We start from the raw sequence: 25,206 nt of genomic DNA on the forward strand, positions 1-25,206 counted from the left end.
GCCGCTTCCTGACAAAGGCACCAATTTTTCTAAGAGAAACTTGATCTTGCAAGATTGGTGTAGACCTGCAATTCCACTGTAACCTACTGGAATTCACCTGTGTCAAAGAAGGGGAGGAAGGAGAGAATGGGGAAGCAACATATACTTTTCTATACATCATTAATTACCTGGTTTTTGCCTTTTTAATCCAGAAATTACATTGTCAAAAGCATCCCAAGCACTAAAAATTGCAAGAACATTACTATTCTATCAGACAACAGGGCAGAGAATACCAAGATGAACTCATACTGTCAATCTCTTGCTTACATACTTTACAAAATTCTGATGATTAGAACAATAATCCACTTGAGAAAGTTGTGTTGTACTTTATGGTTGAAGGAGTCTGCTGTTACCTATCAGGAGGTATTCTCCTCTGCTTTCACCCAGACTGTTCTGCTACCTGTTGTACGTATGTGAGTGTCCTCCAACCCTTCCTGCAGTTAGATGCCCGCATGTGCGGCAATTTTTGATGGAGCTCTGTGCAATGTGAGAATCAGCCTGCACACATTGTTTTAAGAGGTCCTTGCAACCCTCTCAGAGGGACTACTGGCTTACAGAGAGAAACAAGATCTGTTCCCCATGCTTTGAAAGACAAGAGCCAGCTTGTAACTACAAACCTTTCTTTTTCCCTAGCTACCTTTTTAATTGCTGACAGCATCCTCTCAGTGCCTGCAACAATCTGAGTGCAGCAAAGCCACCTGATCTAAAAACCACCTGCTGCCATCCACTAGACATTCAAAAACCTTTCTGTGTACATGTACACATAAAAAATTTTTCTTTTATGCATCTATCTTTCGATTACCTAATTGCTCTCAATCTCAAGAATGTGCAGTTGATTCTTTTCATTAGGGTTGCTTTGGGGGAGTTTTTCTGGCCAAAATGTTAGTTCTTCTCTTCAGAAAACTGCAAGAATCTACACAGCCTGAAATGATAGTCTTGGAAACAAAGAAAGAAAAATCTTGAAATATTCAAACCTTTAGTGTCTTTCTCTTCTTAGGATCCCAAAACAAACAGACTTTACAGATGAGACGAGAAACTTTCATTTGTACAGATAGGTAAACTGGCTTGTTTTATCCCAAAAAGTAGCGAAAAATGAATACAAAGGAAGTGACCAATAAAACGTGACAAGGAAAAAAAACCCCTTCATACATGCACATACAAAAAACCAACCAACCAACCAAACAAACCAAATCCATACAGTTTTATTGTGGAAAAGAAATCCACTAGAATGCAAAGACTATGCAGTAAAGAAATAAGAATTCTTAAGAATAAAAGCCAACCAAGAAAATTTTTCCACGCTACCATATAATAAATCCTGAGCGTTTCTAAGCAATTCAGAAGGCTTAATAACGGGAAAAGATATTGATGAGTAATTGGAAAGGCAACTTTTTATGATGCTATTATGATGCTATTGTCATAAACTTCTACTGCAATTTTAAAATCTGTATACCAGCAGGAAATAGGAACAGGCTCTGATGTAATTGCCTATTTAGAAAAACAGGACACCATGGTTACACTTGTTCATGACTAAACATTAGTTCACCATTTAAATCACGGCAATATTCTCAGTGCTACAGTTACAGTCTCTTCCCCTTCACTTTTCCTCCCCTCTGTTTTTCTGAGATGCACACATTTGTTATGAGAAGATCCCCAAACACCAGGTAAATTTTTTAGAAAACCCTGATTATGTTTCTACAGAGGTTTATTTAATTACTTCTGATTAGAACTGCAAAGATAAACAATTAAGTAACTTCTCTACTAAGACCACCCAAGACATCATCTGTGATTGTAATTTATGATTAAGTTAACTGATATCCAATAGATATAAAAGCACTTCCTCTTGTCCTAGGTGGTACCTTCATTTTATTGAGAAAAATATAACATCTTGCACTTAAAACAATTAACTAATCATTAATTTAAAAATGATACAACAAAATGTACCAGAACCATATCTTTCTGAGTTGCTGTTATAGATTCTAGGTTTTGTAATCTAAGCAATTTTCAACTTTCAGTTTTCTGGACACATTTGGCAAACAAATTTCTACAAGCAGATTAAAACCAATTTAATAGCTAATGAATTATGAACTCATGATTCTTAGTAAAGCATGGATCATTCCAGGTTCTGCTTATGCTCTTGCAACTCTATAGCTTCCAGCACTTCACAGAAATAATTAATTTTTTTTTAATTAACTCTTTTTTATATTATTTTTGCAAGTAACATGTTCTACTGCTTTACTGTCTTCTTAGCTTAAATGCATGAATATCCCACCTCACTTGCTTTGTTGAAAATATGTATTTCTCCATGCCCTGTTCCTCAGGAAATGAAGAAGGTGCTCAGTCCACTTTGCAGTAATTTTTGACAACATTCCTCCTCGTGCTCTCTGTTTTCTAAATGAGATTTAAACAAATGTTTTGAAGACTTTTGTCCTGGTTAATTTCTTGTTAGTTTCTAATCTCTTTCTATAAAGAAGATGCAAAACAGGCAGAACACTCCAGCTGAGCTCTCTTCTGCATATTTCTTCCCACTTCAGTATCCCTTGGGTAGTCACTAATGGATTACCTACAAGCTTGTTTCGTATCTTTTCATACACTGGCATTTGACTGGCTGGTGTATTTCTCCTTTTCTGGACATACTAAACCTCTGTACCCCATGCTTCACAACTTAAGACAGCCACTCAAGTTTCACTGGTTGTTTCAGTTTGGTTATATTTCCTTAGAGAAATTTTTATTATTCTTGCTGATCTAGGTACCTTTGACTATTTCATCAGTTCCCTTTCTTCTAGGCACATCTCTATCCATACAAAATGCTCTAAATATAGTAAACTAACTCTTCACTGTGGAGCCTGAAGTGAGAGTGGGAGGATTGCTTCTTCCTTCCTCCACTCTTTTTTTTTTTTTTTTTAATTTTTCACATGCAGAGAAAGAAAGAATTTGCAGGACAACCATGTGCATGTGAGGATAAGAGTACACTTGGTTATTTCCCGATGCACACTTACATCTTTCCTCTGCTGACAAGTGAGCAAGGAGTTGATCATACAGAATCAGAGTGAGAAGTCTAAAACAATGGGAGCTGACTGTATGGAGACAGCACAGCTCCTCAAGGAATGCCTTCCCTCCCTGCACATAACAGCACAGAGATCACAAGGCATCGTGTGGGGTGCTGTCACCCACTGTCCTTTTCATCCTGCACTCACACAGCCTTGCAATACATGAGGTCACTTCCCATAGAGAGTTACATACATACTGAGCTGTCAGTGTTACCTAGATTGGTGGAACTATGCCAGCACCTCATGAACAAGCAATTCAGCCTCAGTCAAACTAACTTCAACTCCAGCTAAGTTCAACATGAACCACAGGTGGACAGCTTTGAAAATCTCATTCCTATCAACATGGTCACCTAAAAGCAGCTCATCTTTCAAACTCTATTCCCTGCCAGGCTTTTGGATTTCATCTGTTTATGGCTATAGAAGTATCTTACTGTAGGAAAGAAAAACCTAGCTTGACCAATAAAGGACCAGCACTGACTCAATTTCAGCATCAGCTTCACATGAGAACAAATGATAAATTCAGAGAATGAACTTAGAACAAAGAGAAGGGACAAAGGCAGGGGGAGAGTGGTGGCCAACAAACAAAGAACACCCCAAAACATACAGTAAACACACAGGAAATTAACTCTACAAATCTCAGAGCCTGGTATCTGCAGGAGCCTTTACAAACACAATGCAAACAGCTTATTATCACAGTGTCCGGCAGTGGTAGGGAGGAGAAGAGAGTTCCAGCAGGCAGGCATTGTGCATCAAGATTCCTCATCTTACTTAATTATTTTACAAACTCTTTTATAGACTTTTTTCTTCACAGTCTAATTGGTCAAAGGATCAGCCACCCCTTGGGGTGACTGGCTAAAATCCTAAAACATCCATTGTCAAAATATTTTTCTACTGTACTATAAACAAATCTTTGCAAGGTCGCAGGTGTTCATAGCTTATAGAACTCTACTAATATCTTCTGTGAGAGAAAAAAATATCTCACGGGACTGGAAAGAAGCAAGAGAAATTCTTGCTAGCTGCATATTTGTATCCACAGCTTATGGTACAGTCCTTACAAGGAACGTAAAATATAGAGTTTCTGCCTGTCTGCATTCTGGTTCAAACCCTCCCTGATCTTCACGGTTTTACCGATTCGCCTGGGAGCAGAGCTCCCCTCCCAAGGTTAAAAGGACTCCCAGGTCTCCACAGAAGCCGCCGGCAGTACAAACTGCCACCTGCCGGCAGAGCTGCCGTAGTACTCGAACCCCCAAATCCCACAGGACATTTTGCCAGCCGGTTTCCCGCTTTCAGCCCATGGCTGTAAGTGGAAAAAACGATGGCTCATAAACCCAGCCCTGCCAGGAACTACGCTAGGGTCAGGGCTCTGCTCAAGAAGGGGCATGCCAGAACACACAAGTCATGACAAGAACGACCACAAGAAAAGTACCCAGAGACAGTATCACTCCCAGAGCACAGTGCCCCTGAGTTGTGGTCCTGATGGAAGCCAACACCTTGCAAATAGCACAAAGCAGCGGTGCTGCCCAGAAGTGCCTCCTCTGAGCAAAGGGAAACAACCACTGAACAGAAGTGTGTGCGGCAAAACAACTCCACTCTGGGCGTGACCTTAGGGAAGTGCTGGGCTGCTTGGCAACTTTCAAAACACAAGCTTTGGTCATCAGGTTGTATCACATGTCCACTCTGAGCATCTTCCAGGAAAACTCCACCCCATCAAACCCCAGCAGCTGATGCTCAGCCCACAGCCAGAGAGGGGCAGTCTAAATACCCTCTCCTTCTTAAACACAAAGCAAGCAAAAAAACAAAAAACCCCCAAACCGAAACAAAAGAAGAAAATCCCAAAAGCAAGCAAAAAATGCCTCAGTAGCCAGGCAAATCTTTGATTTCTTGCAACAGAACTAAAGCATCATAACCTGTTGAGGCAGCTGAGGACAGAGAAGTAGATAACCACAGTAACAAAAGAGACAAGAGAAACAAGGAATCTCTCTGAAGAAAGCTGGAAGAATAAAGAAATCTACTACTTTACTTCATGGGACCACATACTCCTCTCTTTGGTTTTCAGTCCTGTCCTATTTGCCACACACATACTACACTTACCCTTGACACTTAGCTCTCTCAGCGTTTTTAAGTTTCTTCGTTTTAAATCTTTGAGAAAAGACAGTCAATAAATAAAAATTCCAGAAAATAAAAAGCACACAATACCTGCCAAGGGTCAATTCCAGTACTGACTCCATATTAGTTAAGCAAAAATAAGGTTCTCTGCAGAAAAGACTACACCATGGAGGCTAAAGTCCAGCCACATGTAACACAAGAAATCGAAGTTCATCAAGTTGAGGCTGTTCCATACCAAATACCAGACCACTTTGATCACTGATTTTGCTCCATGTGACGCTGAGATTAGTCACCTAATCTAGCTCAACAAACAGCCAGGAGGCCACGACTACATTAGCATTCTCTTTTTTCAGCAGACCAACAAGCCTAACCATACTCCAATGATGGAAGCAAGAAGGATGGTCTTTCCCTAAATGTTTTTCCAGCAGACATTTCCTGGCTGCTTGGAACTGCCCAATAGCCTCATCTTCCCCATGCTTTCTGTCCATTTAGATAGTGATAGAATGAACTCGTCATTATCACTGCGAACAGATCCACATAAAAATGAAAAGCAGAGGGAAGAAATTCTACCACACAATTAGGCTGCTACCTATGCTACTGAAGAGGAAAACATGGTCTGTTTTGAGTTCTATAGGCCCACATAGACACAGTTACTAAGTATTGACTGAAGTCTATAATTACAAGTATTTCTTGAGCCTTATTTAACAATTACAGGTGTATGTACAAAGCAATAGGCAAAACCCCAGAACTTACCATATTTCTATTCAACCTTGGTTCTCAGATGCCCAGAATGTGGCTAACTGTACTGAAGTCTTAAAAATGATACTGCTGAACTCAGGACATGTGTTTCAATGTAGAGCAAGTGGTTAGATTATAGGGCAAAAAATATTGCTTCTTAAAAAAAAAAAAGAAAAAAAACCACAACAAAAAAACAGCTCCTCAAACAGCTTCTGTAATTTGACTGGCATGGCATGACATGATTTGAAATTGCAAGCCCTGCCACACATCTTTGACCAAAGTTGTTTAAGCAGTGGTTCTTCTGCCTCTGAACATGGAAAAATCTGCATAAAATCCAGTCTTCCATGGGAAAACAAAATATTCCATGCCAACCTCTTTTTGGCTTGGCCAAATACACCACTAAAGACTAGGATAAATTTGGGAGTGCCAAAGCTAACAAAGATGAAACCAATTCCAATGTGAGGGATGCCATTGCTTACCAGGTTGAAGTGTCCCTGCTTTGGTTCCATCCTACATACACATTCCTGCTGGGTATAAAAGCTGAGACAGATTTGGTGATGAGAGTCCATTAAACTACTGGGAACCTACAGTACATTATGCCATAAATTTAAATGAACTTTGCCTTAAATGAAAGTACAGAAATGTTTTCCCCGTTAGATAAATGCACCCATATTCATGATTCCTACATTAAACAGAAAATAAAAGGAAATTTTGCCACCATGGCTATTTTTTTAGAGTTAGAACAAAAGCTATTCATGTAGCAAAGGCATGCTGGCAATGCACTGTTCAGCAGCAGTAAGAATAAACACATTCATTAACCATTAGGATCTTCCAGCTGCCAAGAGAGACTGCAAATGTCTCAAAAACCCATTGATAAATCACCGAGTACAAAAACCCTGAGAAGCAATTGTCCTGCTTTTGCTCGTTGTTCAGCCCAGCTACAAAATGTGCCAGCCACTAAACAATGGCTGTCAACAAAGCTTTCACAGAATCACAAGCAAAACATAAGAATTAAATCTTATGTAGCTTGCTCTCCCTACAGATGCTTACTTTAAGTGAAAAATGTGTTGCTTCATGATGGACACACACGCATACATTAAGGGGGAAAGGTAAAGCTGAACTTCATATGTTATGGACCTAAATTATGGAATAAAAGTTATTTTCACATATTTAAATGCACCAATAGTCAAATGTAGCTTTTTAGTCTTCCTGCACTATTCATTGCACCACAGCAGGAAAACAAAAAATGCAAAACAAAAAAACATCCCCAAAAAATCTACTGGCCTTCAGTACTTTCTACAAAGAACAAACCCAGAACACAAATGAACACTTACTGCTTTCATGCACCCCTACCTCCTACACATTTAGGAATGGTAAGTGCTTCCCAAAACAAGGGAAAGCTAAGAAGAATGTCTTTAAAAATGCCACACCAGACTTGTAATTACAACACTTGCTTTCATAGTGATGTCAGAATTGACAGTTTACACTAAAAAACATGGATCATATTAGGAAGGATAAATAAGTAAGAGGGCTAGACAGGGAGAACAGCAGAATTCTTCTTAAGGAAAACCAACCAACCAAATGCCACCAAACCACAAAAAGATAATCCTTGACAGAATAAAAACATATGCCCAAGACACAGATTAAGAGGTGGTGTAACAACCTGACAGAGGAGAGGAAGCAGAAAAAAACACCAGGTTATTGAAAAAGGGCAAGAGCTGAAAAGCAACTGTGGGGAGGTGGGGGGGGGGGGGGGGGAAAGAATCTGCATGAAGTTGACTGAGAATGCACCAAAAGCCAGACAGAAAATTCAAAACAGAGGCAATGATGCAGCAGGCACAGAGAATAAGATTATTTTGTCAGAGTATGCTAGACAGAAATACAGTCAGACTCATAAAATTGTTCCAGTCATGCTGAAGGAGCTATCTCCTGTTAACAGGACTGGCATTTTTGGAACGCTTTAGAGAAAGGAAGTGTGTTCAGAATTTAGCAATAGCTGCTTACAGAAGTGTTGGGAAAGAGGGAGAAGAGACCGAAACTAGATCAAGCTTACAGGATGAGACTGGTAACAGTAACAAAAGTAAATGAGCTGAGGTAGGGACCCACATTCTCATAGCTTCATTTAAAGGAGAGACTAAGAAAGCTGGGAGAGGAGTAGACAGGGGTGTAAAAATTACGAAGGATTTTCAAAATCATGAAGGTAACTTCACAAGGAGAAAGAACTTATATTCACCAAAATCCTGCATAAATGGGACAAATACTCACAGAAACAGTGCAAGAATGCCGTCAAGGCACACAGGGGTAGCAACCATGAACTTCCAGGATAAAATCAGCAGATCCACATAAGAAAAAGCTATGGACAGGTTCCAACACTAAATAGTTCTGCATGATGGGGGTACTTATGCTGAGTAGACTACTGAGAGTGGCTGAGTATGTGATCTCCATATCCAGCATCTGCAGTTTCTGGAGTCAGAAACACAGTCCTGAGCTGACTGGTCCAACACAGCAGAACATTTCTTACACTCTTTGCTTGAGATCCAGCTCCACCAAGCAACATTTTACACCTCTTCTCTCATATTGAAAAAACTGAGAAAAACATGGAAGTCCCACCCCAAATCAGGAGCTGAAAAAGAAGAAAATGCTAGAGCAAGTTATCCTCCACTAAAAAAGAAAGGTAACCCCAACAGAAGTCAGAGAGGTTCAAATAAAGGGAAGCAATTCAACACTGTTAATATTTTTTCAGTACTTTTTAACCATTTAAAGCTTAGAAATCAACCAGCAGGCCTGTAACAGGTACCAAACCCAACCAGAGCACCCTGTTGAACAGTCTCAGAATAGCAAGCACACAATTTCTGGGGGTAACTCTCGCACCTAGAACAGGACAGCTAGAGGTACAGCATTCTCCCCATCACCTGCATAACAAGAGTAAAGCAATCTCACAACAACCTCTAATGCCTATGTCCCTAAGGAGTTAATATTGAGTAATCATGCTTTATCATACTTGAAACAGAAGGAACATTCAGCCTTACAACACAAAAACATGCATCTTGGGAGACACACACACACAATAGAATGGAAATTCCGTGGGCCCTAAGCATGTCCTTTAAAATAAAGTGGTTACATAACGAAATGGTCAGAACAACACCACTTATCTGTAAGATCAGTCAGTTATCAAAACTGGCTGATGTTGCCATGAAGAAAGGTGATCTGGTGGAAGAGAACGGAATCTGTTTCATATGGGAACATATTTAAAGCCTGAATAAGGATAGAGACAGGATGAAAACCCAGAGAAAACTTTCTGCACCCAAACATTGCTAGGAGATTGTGTGAATGAGGCTTGACAGCAAGAGAAAGTTGGTTTCTCTGGATGTTATGACTCCTTCCACTGCAGTCAGTGCAGTAACATGCAAGTTACACAACCTGCAAGGAAGGTCAAACAATACCAACTCTTCTCACAGATACCTTTCTGCTGAGAGAAAAAGACATTTCATGGTTTGACCCCTCCAGTACTTTAACTTTGTTTCTAGAAATTAAAAAAAAAAAAAAAATCTACTTGTGTTAATTGCAAAAGTAAGACACAGAACAGGTTATTACCACAAAGCATTTCCCAATAATTCAACAGCCCTCACGAATTTGTCCTGAACAGCCAGAAAACACACTCCTACAGGCATTTAGTAAGAGTAGTTAGTACAATGAACAAATGAATCATGCAAACTAATGAAGGAGCTGGGCAATTTAAATTACAGTCCATTCATTCTCTCCCTTTTCAGAGAAGGATGAGGAAACCTACATGGCATATTAAGCAGTTAGCTCTTGAATTACAAAGCACACCATACCAAAATCATTGCAAAGAGTGAGTATTCAGACATGCAAAAGCAGACAAAGTTAACTTACTGAAGATGTCTAAGGATACTGTGTTACACATATTTTAAGAGGAAAAAAAGAAAAAAAAAACCACAAAAAACCTCACAAAATATTCTGGCAGTCAAACAGCTATCACAAGAGTAGTATGAAGTGATATTTCAGACTTCCATCTCCACTGTACTCTCCATTTCCAGGAGGACAGGATTTGTCTGACAGCAGCTGACAGATAAGAAAGAAAGCCAATCAGACTAAGAGGCTTCTGTAATTCATAAAATTGGGACTATTGAGCAATTTAGTGATACTCTGCTTTTTCATGCCAAGATTACAGCCCTTCCTGCTCTACAAAAAATGGGATGGGGGTGGTGGTGGTGTTAGAGAAGAAAGCTCCTAATTCCAGCTGCTGTTTTCATCAACATCTGACTGAAAGCATTCAGGTCTGCACTGCAAATACAGAAAAAACAGAAAAGCATTTCCACTCCCTTTCTAGAAAAAGGAACACTAGATGGTGCTATATCCGTATTCCTGTCTCTATGCTCTCGGATGAATGGCAGCAGCAAGAAAAAGAAAAGTTAAAAGGAAAAAAACCCCAACAACTAGGACATGATAGATGTCTCCCACACGTAGCAGCACCATGACACTTCCTACAGTGCTGCCCCACTGTCCACCAACCCCAGGACTTGAGTCTCCTACCCACTTACCTACAAGAGCTCCACAATCAATAGCAATAGAAATTTCAAGTCAGACTACACTGATCTTCTCTCCTAAATCTTGCTAACAAAATCTAAAATGAAGTAATAGATTTTTTGTTTTGTAATACAACACCTACTGAGTCCATTTTCAGGTTTAGTGTTTAGAAAGTATGTGCCTCACCAGCACTTTTTTCATAATAACTCTTAAAACATTCACAAACTTTTTTTTCAATGGATCAACTATCCTACTTCATTTGCCCTTCTGTGCTGAAGTCAGCACAGATTCAGATGCATTTACCTGCATAAGGCTTCACTTGCAGCACCTATGAGCTTTGGATGGTGCTTTAACATCAAATTCAGTGGGAAAGGTGCTTGTACAGGGCTGTCCCTCTCTCACACATTGGCTCAAGGAAATTTTTCACCACACTGTTTTTTGTCACCTGGGTCCAGCCCTGTAGTGCTTATTGCCTCTGTTATGCCAACATAACTGCTTTTAGGCCGCACAGTAGGACAGATCAGAGGTGTGACCGAAGTAAGGTGTGACCTCATCTCCTCTCTGACACGAAAGCAGAGCAAGGATTCTATCCAGACCAGTTGCCTAAAATACCTCTAGTTGCAGTCCCACAGAAATCTGTTAAAGCACAATTCTGAGATGGTTTGGGGACATGAAATGTTTAAGCCAGCCCTGTATCCAAGAAAACACACTTAGCACAGTCAGAATGTGCAATGCTCTCAGCTACACTGAATCTGCTCTTGGGTTCCAGGCAGGAAAGATGGTGCTGCTGACAGAGAATGCCAAGTGCCTCTCTAGTGCCAGCAAACACAACAGGAAACAAAAACAGTAATGAAAAAAAAAAAGGAAGCAGCATTAAGAATTTTTTGAGCATCAGTGGTCTTGAAAAGTTAAACAGCAAAATGTGCACATCATATAATTTACTATTAGCTATATCAGAGATAGCTCCAATTACCATTAGCTTGCTGCATTACAGAAAGGATCACCACACCACACTCTGCCTCAGTTTCCCATTCTTTTCTTAACTGTGCTCAAGCCTTTATTTGCAAGAATTTTTGCAGATAACTTTTACAATAGGCTGTAGGTCTTAACCTTAGACTAAAAAAAAAAAAAAATAGATTTCCCTGATTGCTGAATTTGAACTCTAGGATGAGTCAAGGCTTGGCACCAGAAGAAAAAGTATGGTATATGCACACTTGATATGAGCAATTTTTTTCCCAATAAACATTTTAAAAGTGCAAATAGTGCTAATTTGTCAATCAGAACTAAGCAAAGTCTTCATGTTAAAGTCGCTGACAATCCTGACAATTCAATCAAGTATTATGTTTCAAAGGTAGACACTGCATACCTGCACACAATACTGATAAAGATTTTACAGAGGGAATATGAGACCAATTTCTTACTTCCAGCCTGTGCCCTTCGACACCTTTAAAACACAAAACAAAAAGCTGAAACTCAAAAATCCATAAACACAAAAAAAACCCCACCCCACTAACCAAACAATCAACAAAACCACTGCTATTTCTACTGCAAGTCACATCATGTTGTCCTCAGGTCACAAACAGTACAAATGTGACGCCGCAGAACAGCAAATCTATTTTAAAAAGCAATTCAGCATCAATCTGTAAACAACACTTGGCTGTTAGCTGAGCAAGAAGAAAGAGATTCAGAAACTACACCAGGCTTGAAGGATGTGAAGTATCAAGAAAATGCACTGGCCTCCATTCAATAAAAACCTTTTACAAGTTTAAAAAGTGAGTTTGTCTTGCCTTTCAAGGAACCATAATCAAGAAGGCATCTTGATTCATGAAAGAAGTTGGTTGTCCTGGTTTACAGTCAGAAACAGAAAAACAAAGTTAAATTCTCGTTAACAGGGGAGGGAGGAAAGGGGGTGAAGTGGAGACAGCCCACAGCCTTGCAGATCCTTCTACAAGTGGCCTAGAAAACAGAGTTATACTGCCAGGAATGCATTTATGTGATATGTAGTTTCTAGTCTACCTAACAAGCAAATACCTACATGGAAGTCAAAAGGATGACCCATTTTTGAACCAACCAGTTAAGTAGCTCTATGAAAACAAGGAAGGAAGGATGGCAAGTAAGTTTAAACAAAGCATTTATTCCATGTAGACGCATACCTGACAAAGTGACTCCAGTGTTAATCCTGCTGCTTGTCTTCCCAAGGAAATCAGGATGGACTTGAGAGCACCTCTGCCCTTCTATTTCCTTTTTTTCAGAATATCAACCCTTAGTAACTACACAGCTGTTGGGCTGGGCTGAGCTAAGCTAAGGCATGCTACTAAAGTAGCTGTTGACAGTCACCATTAATTAGTTCTGTGACTTAAAGACAATTCTAGAAAGGGCTGAAAGCAACTCAGGATAAAAGTATCTGGCTGCCAAGTAGCATGGCCTTAGCTGTTTTTCTCAGACATCTCATTTCTCCCGTCCAAAAACTCAGCTGACTCTTCAAACATTCCCAAAAGGACTTAAAACTCACAAGGTCACGTTAGGCTAAAAGAAGCCTCACAGCTCAGCCAACAAACCACGCACTTGGAATGGAAACTGCCTGTCATTTCATGGCCATAACCATGACTAAACTGACTTAAAGTGATTATTCAAACACAAAAAAATTGGGTCAGCTGACCACAGCACTAAGAAACTAATTCTATTTAAAATACCATACTTCAACACATATTCAATTTATTTGTATGAATCTATAATAAGGTATTCAACCTTTCATAAATGCATGCAGAAGAAGCTATTCAATATACATTAACTTTTACTGTTCCAGAACTAATGTGAAAAAAAGAAATGGCTTTGAAAAGCAAAAATATGTGCAGTAAAAATGTTAGATCCTACTTCTCCCGTCCCTTTTCTCCCACAAAGCAACTCTCTTACGAAGATAAAAATCTAAATTATGCTGAACATCAGGACAAGCATTCCATAAACTTTAAGCTGCAGTGCCCCCTTCTCCTCATCCCCGATTTTGGCTATTTTCCAAACAAACTTTCAAAGGGTTCCATTTCCCTAGTACATAAATACTGGGTAAACAGTAACCTATTTTCACAGCTATCATTGGTCTGGCCCATTTGCAAGGACCTTAAACATTACAAAGTGCTTTCATTGAAAATCCTGGTGCCTGTGAAATCACTTCTTAAACAAGAAGAAATGCGCAGAACAGCGGCAGCACCATCCACGAAGCCGATACCCCACCATGAGCTTAATTCTACACCTCCACACGCTTACCAAGGAGAAAGATTTGACTGCTTACCAGTAATGGTGCAGGCATCTCTGTACTCTCTGCAGTCTGGCACATCATCTTCCACCCCTTCGCTTACATAGTGCTCCTCGTGAATGCCTGTGTCGCGGGCTAGGACTGCATGGTTCGACAGCTCCGAGGGAGGCACGGTGGCGGCCAAAGTGCAGTCGTGCAAAGCTGTGGCGTCCAGCTTGGCAGGTTTCACAGGCTTGTGCAATGTGCCATCAGGGGGACCAGCACTGGAGACTGGGGCTGGCTGGCACAGATGGAACTCCTTCTCTTTGCTAGAATTGGCTTCAAGAAGTCTGCAGAATACAAAAGAAACAAATGTTCAATTCAAGCCATTCCAAACAGTGTATATCGGGACAGATGATTTTCTTTTCCTTAAACATTAGTTTAACCTGACAAATTCAGCAAATACTAAAATGCCAGTACTCTTCACAGAGCAGCAGCCTACGTCTGCTCTTTGCACAGTCGTGCATACTCTGCACCTTGCACAGTGGCAAAGTTCCATCCCTTGTATCATGTTTTTTACCAACAGCTGATTAAACACTCATTTTTGCCTATCCCAACTTGCAGTAAGCACAGTCCATGTACTTTGGCTCATTCACCAACTTTCTCTCACGTCAGCCAAGCCAAAGCTCTGTGTAACCCAGCATCTGTATGAGGCAGCACATCCCTGGTTGATCTACTGGCACTTCAATAACATCATAATTTGAAATCAACTGAGAGCAAACAAAACAGCAATAATTAGAAGTTTATTCTATAACCCTACCAGGCTTTCCTCTCCACTGCACAGCCCAGTCCCTCACTGACAGACTGGCAGCTGGGACCTCTGCTTCCTTTACAGAGTACACAGAAAACAAAACTCAAGGTGCATTGGGTTAAGGGGTTGACCACACTGCTGCTCTCCAGTGCCTCAGCCTCAAACTGGGAACAAAGTCCCTCAAGGCTGGATATCGATGTCCCCAGCAAGATTAAATTGGCCAGAGAAGGAATGAAGAAGAGCACATTTGTCCCAAAACTTCACCAAACCTTCTGTGTAAGGAGCTAAAGGCACTGCAAGAAGTGGTGGTATGGTACTGCTACTGGTTATCAGCAGTGTAAGGAAAGATGCAAATGATCCCTGCTGGTAGGAAAGGAAAATAAAATTGTGGGATTGCAGACAAACAGACCTGGGAAAGGACCTGAAAGACTTTATACGTGTAATAGCTACAAGGCATAAGTGGCAGCTGAAGAACAAGCCACACAGGAACACCCAGACACATAGGGAAAACAAAGACAGACAGCAAGAAGACACAATTGCACTGGTTTGCAAGCAGCAGCTGTGGATGCAATTCCATATGCAAGTGCAGCAACAGAACATGCTATAGCATGTTCAGTGTTTCATTGAGAACCAGATACACAACAGTTTTCTTGAGAATTCTATGAAAAACAGGCTCTCTCTAATCTCTAGGAATATGTCCAGATAATCTTATTTTGCTGTAAAAACTGCACTCAGTATTTTGGCATCTTGTTTTCTGGCATTTCTAGCCAATAACATTATTGCTCCACCAAAACATGACAGTATTTCTAGAAACTCACTGCAAGACTCAAATATCCGTCCCTAAAATGTCAAGACAAAGACCAGGTTTAGATCTCCTGGGAGTAAGTTTCAGAGAAGTCTTGCAACAAAGTTGGAACACTGCACCAGCATCATCATTTCTCTACGTATTTTTCCCCCTCAGCACAAGCTTAAGAACAAAAAAGCAGAATTCTCTCCTCCTTTCAGAGGGTCTCAAAAAGGATACATTTGCACTGAAATCAGAACATCATAACTAGAAAACAGATGGGCAGTATTAACTCTTGAAAAAAACATCCCTATACACAAAACAACATTTCATGAAGTTTTCCTCAATTACATAGATTTGTATTACTGCATGGTATAATTTAACCTGGAAATAGTTCTCACATTCAGAGACTCAAAACCTGTATTTTGTAACGACCATAATAGCTAAGGGAACATACTAAATCAAATGATTAATTTATACCATACCCAAATAAACTGATACTCTACTGTGGGAGCTGCAGGAAGAGAAAGTTTCACTCGAGTGCTTTAACAAAGTGTTATGGTTCCCCTGCAGAGCATCCCATTATTCCTGAACTATCACAGTACATACTGAAAAGAACAGTGGGGTTACTTGTACTGACTACTTTTAAAATCATCCCCTTTCAAGTAGCTCTTTAGAAATAACAGGAAGGAGATTACTGATATTAGAAATTAGTTAATCAAATGAAGATGGGAATCAAAATGCAAATCTTAATTTTCCCCTCTACACTGAAGATAGAAACAGTTTAAGCTATAAACAAGAAAAAGTACTGGAAATGCACAGATTGACTGATTAGACTGGCTCAATTTTGTCCTAGCTGCTACCACACATCTATGAATTACATTTGTTTTGGGAAACTTTGGGAAGTCTGTTGTTACAAACAAGGCCATGACTAGGATTAAGTAACTAAAAGCACCAACTGCACTCTTCGGCTTTTCTTGCCCTCCTCCCCAGGCCCTGCCTTAGCAACCTCAGGAAGCCAGGAACACAACAGCACTCCTGAATGAAGTAACATTGATAACCAAGGTGTGATTTGTGTGCAGTCTTCAAGTGAGTTCTGGGAATTTAAGATCTTGTAACTTTTCTGAACCAACATCTGACATACCTGACCACCTCCACTCATTTCTAACTCTCCCACACAGTCCTCACCAAAAATACTTTTGGCCAGAACATAATATTCCTGTTTGCATTAGAAGTTTGTGTTGAATGAGTTTCACCTCTTAACATTCACTCCACTGAGGTACCATGGAACCAGTTCTCCCCCTCCTGTAAACTTCACCACAACAGCTCCTGCCTTGTCTTTGTTAAGAGTAAATAGAGAAACACATCCAGAAACAAAAGTCATTGGGCTCTTCCTTCACACAACCAGTTTCACTGTTGGAACTTATGGAAACTAGAAAAAAATAAGCTTGAAAGCACAAAGAAGGAACAAAAGCCAACCCCCCCAAAATTCACAACAGTCAGTCTGCCTGGTCTGCAGAAACACGTGGAACATCTACATGAGAAAGTTCAGGATTAAGGCAGAGAATTTGCCTTGATCTTAAAACCTTGTATCATGGAACAAAGAAAGCCAGCATCAATGAGTCTATGTCTGCTTCCTTTCAGACTTATTAAATATCCTCAGTTTCCATACACACAGGGGAGAAATGTTGTTCACTCTTCTCAAACACTGTGGAGGCACTGTTTGCATGGCCTCTCTCTCAAGGCAAATATTACCACCTAATCCAGGCAGTGCACACTGGTCCTTTAAATTTCTAAGTCTTCCTATTGCAGAAAATAAAAACAAACTGCAGCTGAGCACTATTTACCAGATTGTCAAAACAGCCATGAAGAGAAATGGACATGGTACTTACTGTCCCCATGAAATACACAACATTAATATTATTCTTTAATCAGCGTCACCTGCATATACAATATTCATAAACAAGATGGTACAAACTGTTATTGCACCTTTTGGTATTTACTCCTTCTGACATACAAATGAGGATATAAATCATTATTGCAGCTTTGTACTTAATCTGACATCCAAACTAGCGCAGAGTTTATAAATCTGATTATAACTTTTCTTAATGAAAATTCAACACATTTCATTCTTTCTACTGCATATGTCAACAGCAGCCTGCACACAGGATTTAAATAACTCCTACCTAATATGACATAATTCAGCTTTTGCCTCAGTGGCAAAAGCTGTATTGTACCATTATTGGTTGTATTGTACCATTTCTCCCAGTCTAAATACAATGACAGTTTGAAGCCAATAGACAGATATGGGACTAAAGAAATATTTAATTTGGAATGTTTGAACTTAATTCTTCAGTGTAAAACCGTTTGCTGAAAGAGCAAAATTCCCTAAAGTTTATCATCTATATATTTTTAAAAAGTAGAGGTTCATTCTACTCTGAAAAAACCGTATTTGTCAGTTATTTGTTAAAGGTATTCATTCCAACCTTGCACTTTGTTAGAGTGATCACACAAGCACAAAGACTTGCTCCTCCACGCCACCTCAGCAGAATGCTCAGATTTTGGTCTAACCCAATAAATGCCTAAAACAGAGTATTGGCACGGCTACTGTATCAAGACCTTAAATTATACATAGAGCCAACACCTCTGCTATCTAATAGTACATCCACAGAATAGATTGGACTATAACTGCAACATAACCAAGACCTGATGAAGAAGTACATTGGGTGCTGACTGCAGTGTACCTGTGGCAGCCCAGATTACAAAAGGCAAGTCAAAAATTGAGATGTGATTAGTCAGCCCTGTGTCCCACTTAAAAAAAAAAAAAAAAACCAGCTTTGCCAGTTATCTAGGCAAAGCAGTTCAAAGCTAACAGACACATTTACATTAGACAACAGCCAAAATTTGATGGGTTTGAGGTAGAGGGGGGAAAAAAAATCTCCAGTCAACCATTTCTGGGTTCTGGACATTAAAAGAAATGAGTCCATTTTTCATTTGAAGTTTGTTTTGTGGGGAAAGAGTTGAGTTTCATACACCACAAATTTCATATACAAGCAAATAAAATAAACCACTTGCTTTTCAACTGCCAAGTTGAAAATGAGATGAAGTTTTTCTGCATTCAGCACTAAACGCAACTTAAATCTGAATCTAAATACACAAATGACTTTAATCCTTCTTCCTCCATCAAAAGCAGAGGTGTTCAGCCATGTGCTTACCTAGAGCCCAGCAATGCCAATTATGTTATCTATAACTTTGCAACATTATTCTTACCACCATCTTGGATTGCACCAACAGCAATTTACTGTAGTCACAAAACATCTGGAACTCCTAATGTCCTACCCAGGAACCAGATGCTGGACCCTTTGGTGATTATTAAGCTTTGAACTTTTTTTTAGTTATCCAGCTCAGATTTTGTGAGCTGGATAACTCACAAAATACGACTTTTATTCAATAGTCTAAAATGGCAACTGGGACATTGTAAACATCTGCCAATTTAAAGGAATACTTCCTTAACAGAGGGGAAAAATATCTTTCCAGAACATCTGACTAAAACCTTCCAGGTCATCCTTTTGCTATGCATACTCTCATATGTAATTTAACTATGCTGTTTGGTTTAGAGCAGAAGCAGAACCACTTACTGTGAGCTGGCTGGTTTTGCAGAACAGCTCTGGTGCATATGAACCATCAATGCCCTTTTGAGTACAAATATGAAAACTCTGTTCCAAGATGCACTTCAAATGCTACTTCCTGTCTAACAGGGACATGAAGCTTCAGGTAGCCCCATGGGCTACATCACTGACAGGTCATCTGGTGTGTACCTATTAAATTTTCTCCTTCAAGAAGCTTCAAACTGCACAGGTAAGTGGGGACATCCAGTCCAAGGTGACAAGCTAAAACTAATCTAAAGTAACTCCCCGAAATCAGTAATGAAGATTTAAGAAGCTTCAGTGTTTTGATCTAGTCACCTGTGGTGGCCAGTGAACCTACATTACAAGGGACAGACAGCTCTCAGTAAGACCCTAGTACCACAAGAACCTCTTAGGTTAGTGACCAAAAAGGCCTCCCCCACGATGCTTGTTCTGTCACGTCGATCTATCCCAGTTTGGATTCCCCGGTTGGCTGTCAGCCTCCACTCCTCGTCACACCCCCAGAGCTTCCCCATTGGTCCCTGTTCCCTAGTCCTGCCTTTTCCCCATCCCCAGGTAAAACCCCGGTTCGCCATTGTTCTCTCGCCTTTGCGTGTGTAACCTTTGACAGCGTAGAAGTAATAAATGCTCCTGTTGGAATACACGCAAAGACCCTTCCTGCCTCTTTTGCTACCGACTTTATACTGAAGCTAGCCGTGCGTTTGTGCAAGCTCGCGTGTGAGCCCACAGAGCCGGACAGAGACAGTAACAGTCACCCACCCCTACTGGCCAAAGTATTTGCTAATTTACACAGAACCACACGGTATCAAGGGATTGAGAGAGCTTTCTGCTCTTCACATCCGCCTGGAGCTTCAGAGCCCTGATCCTGTATTCTAATTCACTAATTCACTAATTCTCAGTTACTAACTGCTGCTTAAACACATCAGAGGGTTTTAGAATGTGCAAATTCCACCCTTTTATGGACTTGAAAGACTCCCACCAGAAATACTCTTCCTTGTTTTGTACATCATGTTATAAATCTATTAAACACCTCTGTTTTACTTTAAGTCTGGTAAGTTTTACTAAGTTGTTTAAAAAGAAGCCTCAAGGTTCTTATTTACCCCCCACCAAAAAAAAATTATTCAGATACAAAATGCTCCATGTAGACACAGAAGCAAATCAAAGCTACTATATATGTCTTGTCTCATCTGTAAAAAGATAAACATGCTTGCCTACCCTTGTTGTTTGGGAAAATAATTGACTGGAGCAACTTAAGACTTGCTTCAAGTATTCAACTCTTTTATTTCTTTCATAATGCACATTTTGAATCTATAAAAGTTTGCCTTTTTTTAATGTAAAACTAATTTCTTCCGTAAGTAGGTGGGTTCAAAAGCCAGTCAAAATGCCTTCTTCAATTTAAACACACTTTGTCAGATCTTGAAGAAACAACCATTTGCAAAAGGTCTGGCTTTTACACACACACACACACACACACACACACACACAAACATTCACTGTTTAACTTTTAGATAAAGTCTGAATATGATCCCAATTAACTTACTGAGTTGTTTTAATTATGTGCTGTAGTATATATACTCTCTTATAAGCCATGGGGTTTAGCTTCTGCTCAGAAGCTGCCTTTTAAACATGCAAAATGCTGACTGCTTAGTTAAAGCCTCTAACTCAAGGGACATAAAGTGTCTAAGTGTCATAGATGAGTGACAGAATGTGACAAGCAGTTTATTTACCGTCAAACACTTTACAAAATTCTGCATTTCTCATGTTAGAAGAGATCCAGTAATTTTACAGTAAAAACTAAAGGGACAAACATCTGGGATAACTCCAGACTACACCCTTATCCAAAATTTTAAAGCCATTCAAGGCCCTTTTAATCAAGCATCTTGCCTAAGTTTCCTAGCTTTATAGTACATTCAGATCACATTCCATGCTTTTCGTTGGTTTTGGAATTTTTTCTCCTTCTCAGTAGGGTTAGGAATGCTTTGACCTAGCCAAATGCAATCTTTAAAAAAGTATCAACACCCCATGTTAATGCCACATGCTATGAAGGATCATCACAGGTATATGCCTCCCTAAGAGAGGCTCTTCTGCCTATGAAACCATAAAAAATGTTTTCAAGCTAAAGATCTGAAGGGTTTCTAAAATCACTTTTATAAAGTCTCATAACAAATACTAAGCTAATGAAGGCATCCAAAACCAGGACAATACCTTGTTAACTGCCAGTGGCACGGTACTGTCATTTAGAATAAAAAAAGTCACCACTAGAGAACAAAAGCAAGAATAGCAGCAGCAATAACCAAAAAACTGCTTAAACCATAATATAACCACGTACAGCTTGAAATCTCACTCTCAAGGTCCTGAAAGCTGCTGCTGTAAGTTTATTTGGCTTTATTTGACCATTAAGTCATCAATCAAGACAGTCATGTTTTCTCAAAAAACAATGAAATCAAAACATCACAAATAATAAGCCTCTTAAAAGAAAACCACACCACTGTTCTCCACAAACCAAAGTTTCTCACCACTAGGATCTGGCCTTCAGAAGGAGCCCATCAGTCTCTTCTCCTCTCAGGGCAAGGGACAGTGGAAGCCTACTGTAAGACAAGCTCTGGGTTTGACCTTCGCAGCTGTGAGGGCACAAGTGTGCTCTCACCCAGCTTTACATAACACTGCCCTGCTCTGCTCTCAAGTTCCTTCAGGCAAATATTGCAGGGATCTATAAATAGTTCTTCCTCACGTAAGGCTCACATTACATTGGAAGCTTTTTACAGCTCCCTCTCCTTTTATTAAATATAGGCCAAAACCATGCCCTCCCCACCATCCCCCTCTCTCAGTGAACAAAAACATTTGCAAAAATGTTAAATAGTGCGTTCCCTTTCCCGCAACACCTCGTGCCCCTGGCTGGGAGATCTTCAGCTGTGTATCTGCCTTGGAAAGGGAAAACTGTTCAACCATCACCACTAGTGACTAGCACAGAGTGTATGAGAACTGCATGTGCAGGCAAACAAGGAATTCATGAAGAAAGAAAGCTCAGAGATATGGCAGTGCAAAGTATGAACACCGCAAACATGTACTTTCTTTTCACACCCATGCACGTACAAGGTGCTCACTGAGGTAGATCAATACAAGGTGGTCCAAAAGACATGGACCAATACTTGCTGAAGATAAGAATAAGATCTTATGACTTAAAAAAAAACCCCACCAAATCTTTTTGGATTAGGCCACTGTTATATTTAGTATGTATGGACTCCAGCCTCAAACACAGTGAATACACAAGCTAGAATACAAGAGCATCAGCTTTGGTACAGAAACACCATGCCTACCAGCGTATCTCCTTGTACCACTAAAAAAAGGCAGGTATCTAAGAGCTCAGATATGGGGAAAATGAGTACACCAGCAGCAAACCAGGTCCTCAGATAATGTGGGTGGGAACAGTGATAACAGAAATAGGAAAACTTCTCTTTATTTATACACCACAAAAGAATGGAACTCCCCACTCCTTTACTTCTCCATAAACCTCAAAGGCTTTCAAAATAGACTTTTATGTACAGCTTTCCTGCTATCTGCGGAGAGCTGTGGATTACCACAAGTTCTCTGAGCTGCAGCAGCTGAGGTAACACCACTGTCTCTGCTCTGGAGTCCTGAGCTCACTTCCTACCCCCAGGAAGGAGCAGTGAGGGCACTTGCCCAGAACAAGAGCAGAGTCACAAATGCACCCCACACACATGAACTAGCTACTTGTACAGGGAAGCAAAACAAAACCCCCCAAGAACTCACTGAATAGCAGCTGGGCCTAAGACAGCAGGCAGTAGGTAAAGATATTCAAATTAAAATCTGTTCCCATTCCAAGCTAAACCCCTGATGAGCCAGCCCAGCCATACTTTGTTCCTCAGGGTAACACTAAAGAGCAAGGGAAGACAGCCAAAAGACCATGCTAGTATGTTGGTTTCCCACCACCACTACAATACTACTGTTTAATCAAAAGTACAATAGACCTAATTGCCAGCTAGTTAGGGCCAAGAGTTTTAGTCAAGTAACTCTAAACAAAGAATAGACTGGCTCAAACCAAATATTTATCATGGTTTAAAACCTGGGGGAGACGGGGCAATTTTAATCTTGTTTTGCATTACTATTGTTCTTCTATTACAGGAGGAATTTTTAATTTCTCACCCTCTGAAATGATTTTTAAGAGTCTAAATGGAGTTGGTACAATTTAAATTTTAAAAAATACTGATTTACAGCATTGGAAAAAAGTGTCATTATTTTAAATTTTAACAGCTGACCTTCTGAAAATATTTGCACAAAATATCATATAACAACACTGCTGTTTTTCTTTACTGTTTCTTATTGCACAGAGTCAGTGAGAGCAGGGATAAGAAATTCTTTGCAAACTGCCCTAAAAAAAAACCCCAACAAAACAAACACAAAACTCAAAAAATTCAAAACCTATACACCATAACTCCTGTGTCCTGATCCACTTACTTTCAGACTCAGTTTATTGCTTTGGACAAAGTTGAATAATTATATTAAAAATATTATCAAAAAATAAGACCAACAAACAAATAAAAACCCCATCTGTTGAGTAAGAACATCCTAATTTTTATTTTTATCAGAAATCAAGAAATTTAAATATCCTGTTGCTGCTAGAAGCAATTTCAAACACAACTATTGGGAAGCTTACCTCCAAGGACAGTCACACCACCAATTCCTGCTCTGAATAAGATGCTAAGTCCATCTGCTTTGGCTCACTAGCATCACTGGCCCTCACTCCCTGGCAGCAAGCCTCCCCACGTGCTCGAGCAACTGGCACAATCCAGTGAGAGCCTCCATCATCCTTCAAGGTTGCCTTACAACCCTGAAGGTGCACAGAGCTTCTCAAAACCTATCCCACAACTTCTTAACTGACTGTTAATATCCCTGGGCCTCATATCCACTTTCTTTTGCCATCTCTGATTAGGTGTGTATGGGAGCAATGCTTTCAGCCATACACTGTTGTGTTTGAGAGGACATGAGTGAACTGAACACAGCTCTGTGACGAGCTCTGTAATTATAGCCCCTCTCTAAAGCTTTGGGCTGGGGGGAATGCAGATCACAGCCTTTTCAGCCCAGAGAAAGCCCGATCTCCAACACTTGTTAATATCTGAACCTTACAAGCCACTTTAGGTACCAGTGTTGAGGAGTGACATAACAAGACCACAAATTCCCAACCAACCACCAATCCAGGGCCTTATACCAAAGCCTTGGTCACATGGCCTTCCCAGCAACTGAGACAGGTGCCCCTGACTAACGAGGGTGCATCTCGACACACACCATTCCAATGCAGGACTGCTTCCCTCCAGCTCCCCTAGGGGCTAATGGCTACAGCAAAACAAAGCCATTTCACAGCCCTTCTCAAAAGGCTACTATGTAATTTAAAAACTGGCACAATTATTCTGTCAAGTCATTTTTCTGCTTCTGATGCTTGTGTGTAAACACCAAGAATAAAATAGGAAAATAAGAATTTGCTCTTTAAAGGTTGCTCTGTATAATCAGTATATTACCATATACATGTGTCTGTGTTCTTGGGAACCTAGAAATGTTTATCTTAACAACAGGCTGTGGAATTTTAGGAAACTGAGCCAATTATCCGTGGCTTAGTGCCATTAAAGTCAAAGTCATACAAGCAAAGATTTTAAAACAGAGTTTTTTAGTATTCAAGGGGCATTAACATGAACATGGCAAGAGCAAAGCTGTGATACAGTCTTTACACACACACATAAAAAAACCCAAACAAAAGAGAAAAAAAAAGTCTCCTTACAGGGGGGAACTACACAAGAGCATAAGCTAGGGGAAACTGATGCCCGAGATGGCCACCTAAAAACAGAGACTAGACAAGAATAAGGGAATAAAGGTATTTATTTGAAAGGCCTTCAAGGTTCACCTTGGGCAGTCAAAAGGCTACACCCAAAATGGACGCTAAGTCACAAGTTCTTCACACTTTTGTAAGTTTGGTCCATTTGCATATCAGGATCAATTCTCCAGTTACAACCTCAGTTAATGATGTAACTACCCCAAGTTTGCCCCCCTCTTAAGAGTCCTTAGTTTACATATTTTGGGGCCTGGGACAATCTAGGTGTCCTTGGAGAGCAAACCTGGAGTGGCTTGTTATGTCTAACCAGCATGAGAGAACAGCAGCTAACAGGCCACAAGAAACTTCAGAGTTACACACTAGGCAGTACAGGATTTAAAAAATATAAAAGTTAAAACCTAAGGCATCAGTACAA

At 40.1% G+C, this 25,206-nt stretch overlaps 1 protein-coding gene across 6 annotated transcripts in view; it reads right to left on the bottom strand.

Annotated features, from left to right (window-relative positions):
* TRAK1 (trafficking kinesin protein 1) overlaps positions 1–25,206 on the bottom strand; it is a 127,227-nt gene that overhangs the window by 66,860 nt on the left and 35,161 nt on the right. For all 6 annotated transcript variants that reach the window (XM_069007516.1, XM_069007514.1, XM_069007515.1 and 3 more), the window contains exon 2: positions 13,765–14,057. Coding sequence is in view for 5 of the 6 variants with exons in the window: in XM_069007514.1 (XP_068863615.1) it covers positions 13,765–14,057 (293 nt within the window). In the remaining variant the exon portion in view is untranslated. The remainder of the gene's footprint in view (positions 1–13,764; positions 14,058–25,206) is intronic.

Source organism: Aphelocoma coerulescens, chromosome 2 (assembly GCF_041296385.1).
Source record: "Aphelocoma coerulescens isolate FSJ_1873_10779 chromosome 2, UR_Acoe_1.0, whole genome shotgun sequence".
NCBI classification, from domain to species: Eukaryota; Metazoa; Chordata; class Aves; order Passeriformes; family Corvidae; genus Aphelocoma; species Aphelocoma coerulescens.